Raw genomic sequence first — 10,260 nt, forward strand, 5'->3', positions numbered from 1 at the left:
AGGAGGCAGAGGGTGTCTGTTCGCTCCTGCGTTTCGGGAGGCCCTTCGTTGGTTGACATTTATTGAGCACCTGCTACTACATTAAGTGCTGATCCTATTACATTTTATATATAAGTGTCCTTTCAAAACCTTATGCCTTGATGATTAAAATATTACTTCGTGCATCAAATTAATCACCATTAGCAGACTTTATGCACATTAATCAGTGAATTTCATGTGGTTGCACTAGACCAGTGCTCCCTCGACTTCAGTCTCCAGCCCTGTGGTGCCCTGGTAGCTACCGTGCTTCTAGCCAGCGTCCACTGTGTGCAAGGCACTGTGCTAAACACCCCCGGGAGGACGGGGGCCACCGAGACCCCGGCCGCCGTGGGTCGCTGCTGATGTACCCCTGGGCCGCTGGGTATTATTCTAACGGTGTTTAGTCTAACTTTTTGGTCACACTGATTTTTATAGCTGAAATGCCACGCAGGTATGGATGCTACATTCACAATCAGAAACAGACATAATTGAAGTCCTAAAAGTTAGTCTGCTCATCACGTATAAAAGTCTAAGAAGAGAAAAATAAAGACTGCTGTGTCAAGGGTCTTGATGTCAATGACTAGTCATCTCTTAATTTTTTCTTAAATGCCAGTGTACATTTTTTTCCTAACTTAAAATACATGTGGGTGAAAATGGTGGATTCTGCATGGGTTCTTGAGTGTTTATTTTGACTTAAATAAAAGCCTTATATGTTCACGCTGCTGATGAGGAATTTGCATTCCAAGAAGCAGCAGCTGCACTGTTACCTAAAAAGAAAGAGTTTGCTATGCATTTTCACGACATAAAGCAAAGTGGACAGACAAATGCTCACAGAACAACTCGGCATCCTGGAGTCCTGAAGACCAGTTCTTCCTCTTCTGAAGACCGCCACCTTTACAGTCCAGTAGAAGTGTGATGCCCTTTTTCTGGGAGGTCCCAGGCACACACAGTGTTGCACAGAGGCAGGATTCGTGGAACCAGCCTGAGGAGCACCCACGTTACGCACAGCTTTCACATACAGACATTTGGCATTCCAAGTAGGAATGTCTTCTCTCTGCGTTAGCGCAGGTGTGTGGGGCATTTCGCTGTGTGACGCTTTGTCAGACCAGCCCTAGCTCGTGTGTACTCTAGGAAATATTTTATAGTTAAGACTTTTTAGGCACTCAGATTGGCTCTTGGGTTATTTTTGAGGTTCTCAATAAATACTGTATCTGATCCATTACCTTGACAGTACAGACTCTGAAAAGTTAAGGGAAAACATGAACTGATTTCCTGGATCTAGAGAGAAACAAGACAAAAACCCTTAGAGTTCTGTGTACCAGGGGTTTTCAGCTCTTCGATGGGCCATGGACCTTGTGACTCACCTGCCCTTCCTACCCCTGCTTCACAAAGCCCGAGCAGCCAGCGCTGCTTCCCCGCCGTGGGCTGGTGAGGTAGTCCTCTTCTGGGCAGGAGACACCAATAAGAGGCCCTTTTTAAGGAAAGACTGCAAGTACCCACTCGTAACAGAAGAGAAAGTAGACGTGAACGCCACGGGAGGCCGGCCTGCGGACTGCTTGGAATATCACAAGATCTTTGGGAACCGCTGCTCCATATTCCTAAAGCCTTTCTCTAAGAATGAGTGACACAGCCATGCAGCAGTGACCAAATGAAGAAGGAAAGGATAACTATAAATATAGCTGGTCTATTTTGCTGTTATTTAAATTAACAGTTTAAAAAATCTCATGTCCATGAGCAATTTTATATATATTTTTTTACTGCACACTTTTGGTGGCCACGCTTCTCACAAACCTCAGGACGTCAGCGGGAAGAAATGTCTGGGCCGTGCTATCCTTTCTCCCTCACAGCTTTCACCTCTACTTCCACTAACCTTCTGCACTTAGTAGCTCTCTGGCAAACCTCCTCCTGCTTCACTTCCTTGGGCCAGTCTTGGCTTACACCTCCGTTGACGTCTGCTTCGTTGCATTTGAGGGAAATGTTGGCATCGATTTGACTTAAGCCTTCTCCCCAGAGTGACTTCCTCCCTTTCCTTTGTCAACAGAAGAATGGTTTATTATTGCCAGCTTTGGTCTCCTCAGTGCTCTCACGCTCTGCTACATGATCATCAGAGCCACAGCTAGCTTGAATGCTAATGAGTAAGTAACAAATTGTTTTTTTGGATTGCATGTGCCAGATGACCCCCCAGAAAGTATGTTAGAGTAATTTTCATAAAAATCATGAGAACTGACGTCCACCAGTTTCACACTGATCCAGATGCGATCATACCTAGCAAAATAATTTCTTTCACAAACGTATATTTTCAGTCCGTAACACTGGTTGGGAGTTGACCTTGCTCAGCAGCAACCGCTCGGTTGAGAAAGGGTCTTGGGGCTGTCCTTGGCCACAAGCTTAGAGTAAATCAACAATGGAACAAACGCCAGGGGACCCAGTACGGTCAGAGGAGGCAGAGAACGCCCCTTCCGGGCCGCTGGCAGGAGAAGCCCCACGGTCCTGGGTGCTCATCACACTTACCTGGAGGCTTGTGGCTTTTGGTGGATGCTAGCACCTGGGCCTATGCACAAAGGAACACGGATGTTTAACCTGTGAGAAAGAAGCAATCGGGAAGACCTGCTGTTTCCAAATATTAGAAAGAATGTCGGGGTGGGTGGAAATAAGCGTAAACTATATTTCCATAGGGCAAATTGAGGACCTAAGGGTAGGTTCCAGGAAGGCCGAGTTTCACTGCAGTGAAAGGAAGAATGCCTGTTAGCAAGGCTGCTTACCGTTGAGGTGGTTTGCTGTGGGGGCAGGGAGTGCCCGGGACTGGGAATGCAGGCGGGAGCTGGGTGTCGCTTGTCGGGGCTGCCGTAGGTGAGGCGTTTTTCAGAGGATGGAAAATTGGGCTGGATGACTGTTAAGGTCCATTTTGATTCAGTGGTTTTCCAAGAGTAGCTTTCTACAGGGTATGATATAGAAAAGGTTTTTGGTTTTGTTTGTTTTGTTTTAAATTTGGGGCATTTACTGTAGGATATTATTCAGTCCTTTCTTTCAACCATTATTCATGAAAACTGATTCAAGATGAAAGCATCCCTGGGACACGGCCCAAATCTGAACTTAAATCGGTGGAATCCATGTGCTCTCTCTGTTCACTTATGTCCTGGCATTTTAATTGATTAATGACAACCACCCACGCTCATGTAGTTGATTTAACTGAATGCTCATAGTCCAGGCAAGTAACCTCCACTCCATTGACGTGATTTTATTACCTCGAACCTGATCTGCTGGCTAGATGTTTATGTAAGAAGTACCCTTTGACATCCCTGACATATCACGTATTGAGGATGTCTTGGTCCGTGGACATTCCTCAGCCTTCAGATGAGTAGTCTCTGCCTCATCCAGCAGGTCGACAGCTAGTTGCTTCTGTTGGGCCCCCCGATGAGGTTTTACTTGGACATGACACAGCGTTAATTGCTCAGGTTCCAGAGTCAGACGTGCCTGGATGTGACTCCCCGCTCCTCTGTGTTTACTTGTGAGAACTGGGCGGCTGTATTTACCTGAAGCTTGTTTTAGTTGTCCATAAAACGGGAATAACGGCGGGAGTGCATCACAGGGTCGTTGTGAGAATTAGCACATAAAGTGCTTAGCACAGTGCCTCGTACATATTATGTGCTCAATAAATGTTAGGCAAAACAATTCCTCTGAGAGTCTTTCAGAGTTCTGTGAAGATGGCCATCTGCCTTTATCATTTGGCAAGTGAATTTCATTTTCTCCCATGAAATAGACTCATGGGAGCTTGTGACTACCTGTGATTCAAACCACAATTCAGAGGGAAATATTTGTTTCACCTGCAGTCACTTTGCTTACTCCCATGCTGATCCATCAGACTAGATGAGGGGCTTACAGCCAGCCCACTTCCTAAAAATTTCACAAATGACTGAAAACTAGTCACAGCAAGTAGCTGCTCACTGGGCACTTTTACAGAATTATTAAGTCATTTACTAGTCAACCTTGCTGCCTGCCAGTGGCAGCAGAATCTGCCAGGTGCTCAGTTCATGTATCAGACATTTTAGACAACGTTCAACAGGCTTGTTACCCATTATGAATTGGAGTTCGGTGCGTAAGTGCCTGCGTGACTCAGAATCTATGTCATAGGTCTCAGATCCATGTCTCAGTCCAACTCTTCTCTAATCAGCCTTTGTAAAGGTTTGAACTGCAGTTGTTTACTTGAATATTATTTCTGTGCATTCAGTCAAAACCACGCTGAAGGACAACTTCCATGATCCCATTTAGAGAGAGAAATTGAGAGAGAATGAGAGTGTGTGTCTGTGTGTACTCATGTGGATGCATGAAAACATGGTCACCAAAACATTAATGGTGGTTATCTTAACTTAGTACAGTTTTGCGTGATGTTTTCCTCTCCTGTTGTGCTTTTATGTGTTGGTTTTTCTTTTGTAACCTGAGTTACTTAATTTTTTAAAGGGCATTTTAATTGGGATAAAAGAAAGTTAATAGCCACTCTTACTCAATATCTCTTTCCCAAAAGTGATGAAAAATTCCTATGCGATTTTAATTCCAGCGAAAATTTTATTTCAGCAAATAAATTTATAATTATTCTTCATTAATGAATTCTTTTAAATCTATCTTATTTCCCTTTTTGCCTTTACTGAAAAATTAGAATGAGATTGCCTTTTCAGTTTCATTGCTCTGCTTCGGTTTTCTAAATAACCTCGTCCATTTGTAAGATAATCTTCTGTATAAATAGATTCCGTCTTTTCACAAGTCAATGATCTGTCTGGAAGTCAATAGTAAATTCCACCTCTGTGCATCCTACCTACCATTACAGTTTACTTTTCTGACAGTGTTACGCTGAGCCCGTGTGTTGCGATGTCAGCGAGACCTTATCCCAGGCTAGTCACTAACCCCGGGGCAAGAGAAGCAGCCTGGAGCCAGCAGGTCCAGGCTCCGCGGGCTGGTGGGCAGCTGCTCTGCTGGGGCTGGAAGCCCGCCCATCTCCCGCCCGCGCGCTGCACCGTGTCCCCAGGGCTTGATGCCATTGGCTTGATTCAGAAGCCAATCAGAAGTCCCCATATCTGGGGCCACGCCCCTTCTGTTGTGACGAAATGCTATTTAAGAACTCGACCATAACTAACTGACATTTTTAATACTGCAAACAAATCTCGTGACTTTTGAGACTTTGCCAATATAAAGGGGCTAGTAGTCAAAGAAGCAGATAGAAGCAAGGTAAATATATTTACATGTATTAGCTCCCCGTCTGTTTATTTCTTGGCTCCTAAGTAAGCAAGGTTATTGAACTCCAGTTCCTAACCGACGTTTTCTGCTCTACTTCATTCCTCAAATAAACCTTGTTAACCCCAACATTTACCAGCTTATATTTATATAAATCTACTTTCCCCTCAGCATAACAAAAGTAAATATTTTCATCATTGCTTTTATTTGAGGAACAAGTTGTCAGATTCGCGGATGACGAAGGAGAGGTTTTGAGTTGAATGGGAGGTTCAGCTAGGTGTCCTTCACAGCCCTTTCTCAGCTCCCAGATTCTGATGCATAGAAACCATGTTCTGAGATTTGCAGGAGTGTAGCCCAGGCGTTCAAGATGCAGAATAGTCCCCTAAGGGGAAAATGAGTCTGATGCGGTTAACCTGATGAAGTAGCTGGAACAAATGTGAGATCCTCTGGCATAGCCAGGGACCAGGAAGCCCCACCTCTGCAGCAGGACGCCGCACTTGCGTTGTCTGCACCGGTCTTCTTGTAGAGCTGTCCCCCTCTGAGATTTTGTGGTGGAAATGTAGGGGCCAGCCCAGAGGAATGGGTGTCTGTTATTCTCTGCTGAGTATTTCTGACTTGTTCTGCTCAGACTCTTTTGAAAGGAACATCGACATATTTCAGTATAAAAGGGTCTGAAAATGTAATCATTTGATACCTTAGGAATGCTTACCTTAGAAATGAGGGGAGTGGGGTGATATGAGAGGTGTTTCCAGGTATTTGAAGGATTTTCAGAGGTGAGAACAGCTACTATTTGCTGCAGGCCTACCAAGAGGGTACTCCTGTGTTGGGCTCTGTTACTGCCCACGTTGCCCCATTTAGTGCCCGTGGTCGTCCCACGGTGGCTGACCGGCGCATGCAGAGGGTGATGCCTGCTGTGAGGTTCTGGAGCTCGGGGGGTAGATTTCCTCCTAATGTAGGAAGGAACTTCCTCCAGTCGGAGCTGTTCACCAACGACATGGGCCATCTTGAAAGCTGACAAGCCTGCCAGGACCTGCCTGTTCACACAGAGGCCGCCAGGCTGCAGCTGTTCAGAGGCAGGCCCGGGGTCAGGTGGAAGGAAGTCTGACCCCTCCCAGTCCCACGAGTCCCTCCTGTCCTGAATGGTCCCAGAGCCCAAGGAGAGAGGCTGCCTCTTTTAGAACCTTCAGTGTCAAAAGCGTTTTTAAAACTTTTTTTGCAGCCACCTCCTGCTGTAAGAAAGACACTTTACGCTGTGGCCCAGCACTCCCGCATGTGTACCTGAAACAGAAGTTTCACAGGTTCCCTCACTACCTGCAGTATCTCTGACCTCTCTTCCCTGTGCTCTGTTGCTCACACTGATTTTATAATCCATTAGTAGGTTGCAGCCTGCACTTTGAGAAACACTGATCTAAAGAATTTTGAATTTTGAATTCTCAGCCGGGTACCTCTGCTCACACGGGCACCCATGCCTGGCTGTTCACTCTCCTGAGACAGCCTTTTTTGTAGCAACACCAGCAGAGATGTGCCCCCAGTTTGATCATGAATCCTCTTCTCCCTCTTAGCATCTTCCCCGTTTAGCCGCTCTGAGCCTGAGAGATACACACAGAGGAGCAGCCCTAGGCCAGAGGGGCCAAGGGACCCCCGAGAAATGCCACAGGAAGAAGGGCGTGGGGCTCACGCCCAGTGTCTCTAGTCCCAGCTCTTTCCTTCACAATGCTTGCTTCTGACTGCTCCAGGGGGCCGTTTAAGGGCTCCAAATAATGTGGCTGAAGAAGACAAATTTGCTTTTCTAAAAATGTGATGACAGAAGGAAGATTAAAGCAATGGGCCTTTTGATTGAACTTCTGTACTGGCTTTGACAGTAGTCATTACTTTTTCTGAAGTACCTTTAATGTTTGATTGCATTATAATTTCTTAGAAAGGCAGCAAAAAAAGCAAGATGTAAAAATCTTGATTTGCTCATTCAAAGTCCTTATATCTAAGATCCAGTTTTTCTGAGCAAATATTATAAAAAACCATGTATTTTCTTAAATATGAGCTACAATAAAGTGTAGAGCTTTACCTGAAGCTGCTGTGAGCAGCCTTCATGCCTGGCCGTTCATTCATTAGGCACCATCTCCCTGGTACTCCCAAGGCTCCAGGCCTCGCCCCGCAGGAGCCCTGGGGAGAAGGGGCTGTGCCCCTCGGTGCCCTGCACCGCAGCGCTGGCTGAAGTGACAGGAGATCCAGGGAGTGCCTGTGGGCCCAGCGGTGTGAGAGGAGCGCAGCCACTCAGCATCACACAGACACGAGGAACCGCCACTTCTGCAAAAGGCTTCCTGGAGGGAGTGACTTAGGGACAAGGCCAGGCGTAATTAAGGCACAAGGGGTGGGGAAAGCAGATCAGGTCCAGGGAGCTGTTTGGTTTGATGTGCCTACCGTAGGTGGTGGTGGGGGTGGTAGGTAGACTACAGAATTTGGATTTTATTTTTGGAAATAGCAGGAAGTGTCTAAGGCTTTTCAGCAAAAAGAAAATTCCTGGTGACCGAGAAGTTGCTTTGACAAGGTAGTGACAGGAGGCAGGAAGGTAGGTTAGGTGAAAATGTGGAGCTGAAGGAGGAGGTCAGGGGGATGAAGAGGAGATAAAACAGGAGATGCTGGAGAGTTGTGTGATGCCTAAGGATTGGCTTGAAATATGGACCTGGAACTGAGCATAGAGAAGAGAGAGCAGAACTGAAGTTACAACATGGGAACCACAGCAGTGAACCAGACCACATAGGGTCCAAGCCAGGGCGATCTCCCGGTGCCAGGCTGCAGCATTAGCCTGAGGGTAGCACAGGAAACAGAGAGGTTTCAGGTCCCTTCAGGCACCTGACTTAGGGACACACACACACACTTAAAATCTGGGGAATTCCTGTAAGAAAACCAGACATCTCTGGAAGTCTGTACTGTTCAAATCTTATTTTAAAATAAATAAATGACAAACTAGTTTGAGGTATGAAGGGGGAGCATACTATAAAGACAGCAGCTACAGATTTCAAGACGCTCAGCATTTAGAACATGTGTTCAAACCAGGAAAAGTTGTAATTATATATATGTCCCTGCATTTTCAAACAAGATGCCATTAGCCCATACTTTTCCCTGCATTCCTTTTGGGAGTAGGAACACACTTTTAAGTGACTGAGCCCCTTGACCTCAGATCGGAAGCTGCTGGGTTCAGGAAAATGCTAATGGCTTACTGGCTTTACCAGATACTGGGCTGGGAAGTAGCTGGGGACAGCCCCAGGCCACCCTTCAGTTAGGATCACTTTCTCTGTTATTTTGAAACATTGACAATGACACTCTGACTAACTCTTGACCTCTCTTTTTTCCTTTTATTCCATAGGGTAGAATGGTTTTGAAGAAGGAAAAAACTGCTTTCTGACTGATTGCCTTGAAGGAAAAAAGAACCTATTTTTGTGCATCATTTACCAATCATGCCACACAAGCATTTATTTTTAGTACATTTTATTTTTTCATAAAATTGCTAATGCCAAAGCTTTGTATTAAAATAAATAAATAATAAAATTAAAAGACTGTTATCGAGTGTCATTCACGGTCGTATGGTTGGAGGGCTGATTCTGAGATCACGTGCTCAGCTTCCATCTGTGTGCACTTCAGAGACAGAAAGTGCTCACCCTCCCCGTGGGAGGGACAGTGTTTCTGCTGTGTTTTCTGTTGGCTCCTGCTGTGCCCAGATAGGACCCAGGCTTTGGGGGCATCCTGTGTGGTGATGCCCCCTCGGGCTCTGAATTGAGTGGGTTACTCCATTTTATTTTCTTCAAGGTTCACTCTCTGATAATTTCTTCTTTCTTTCTTTGTGATTGATCTGCCTCTGCCAGAACAGACAGTCACAGGACATCGAGTTGTGTCACTTGCCTCTGTGTCACTGGTACCTAGTAGGGTTCTTTTGCACATAGTAAGTGCTCAATAAATATCTGGTGGGGTGAAAGGATGAGTGTAAGAAAGTGTTTCCAAAACACACACCGATTAGTAATAAATTATGTCTGTCTAAGATTTTTTTTTTACCTAGTTTGTACTGAATTCTTTTAAAAACAGCAAACTCTGTAAAGTTGGATGGAGCAATTTCACATGTGTAAATGAAATGTGTTTTGCATTATTTTTGAGGAAGATGTTGGAATATTTTGTTCTATTGAATCATACACTTGAAGGATTATCAGTATATGTAAATGTTCTGAGCAGTGAATTCTCAATCCCCAACCCCAGCATTCCTGAAAGATGAGAGTATTCCTGTCTGTAACAGGTTCATTACAGCAGTCCTACTCAAATCAGTAAGGGGTTGAAGACTTTGTTTATTGAGATATAATTCACACACCATAATATTTATTCTTTTAAAGGGTAAGCCATTTCAGTAATTCTTGGTATATTCACAAGGTTGTACAACCATTGCAACTATCTAATTCTAGAACATTTTTATCATCCCCAAAAGAGCCTTATTTATACCATGAACTGTAACCTCTCACCCCTGTCGCCCCCACTGCCAGCCCAGAGACCGCTAATCTACTCTCTGTCTTTGGATTTGCCTGTTCTGGGCATTTCATGGGGACAGAATCATACAATATGTGGCCTTTGTGTCTCACTTCTTTCACTTAGTATAATGTTTTCAAAGTTCATCCAGTTGTAGCATGTATCAGTGCCTCATGCTTTTTCAGGGCTGAATACTATTCCATTGTATGGATGTACACCACACTTCGTTGATCCATGCATACATTGGTGGACATTTGTGTTGTTTCCACGTTTTGGCTGTTATGAATAATGCTGCTATGAACGTTTGTATACACATTTTTGTGTCAACATACTCTTTACAGTTCTTTTGGATAGATCCCTAGGAATACAATTGCTGAGGTGTATGTTAACTCTAACTTACTAAAAAACTACCAAAGTGTTCTCTAAGCAGCTGTACAACTTCACATTTCTACCAGCAATGTGCAAGGGTTCCAATTTCTCTACATCCTCACCAGTGCATATTATTTACCT

The 10,260-nt window shown here is 44.8% G+C and overlaps 1 protein-coding gene across 2 annotated transcripts in view; it reads left to right on the forward strand.

Annotated features, from left to right (window-relative positions):
• The window catches only part of RNF130 (ring finger protein 130), an 87,380-nt gene extending 78,581 nt beyond the window's left edge, over positions 1-8,799 (forward strand). Inside the window, exons 8-9 of one of the 2 annotated variants that reach the window (XM_074350115.1) lie at positions 2,060-2,153; positions 8,609-8,799. In XM_074350115.1, coding sequence (XP_074206216.1) covers positions 2,060-2,153; positions 8,609-8,624 — 110 coding nt within the window. In that variant the 3' untranslated portion in view covers positions 8,625-8,799. The remainder of the gene's footprint in view (positions 1-2,059; positions 2,154-8,608) is intronic. The other variant, XM_074350116.1, reaches the window with a different exon arrangement.
• The last annotated feature ends 1,461 nt before the right edge of the window (positions 8,800-10,260 follow it).

Source organism: Camelus bactrianus, chromosome 22 (genome assembly GCF_048773025.1).
Source record: "Camelus bactrianus isolate YW-2024 breed Bactrian camel chromosome 22, ASM4877302v1, whole genome shotgun sequence".
In the NCBI taxonomy this organism is placed as follows: Eukaryota; Metazoa; Chordata; class Mammalia; order Artiodactyla; family Camelidae; genus Camelus; species Camelus bactrianus.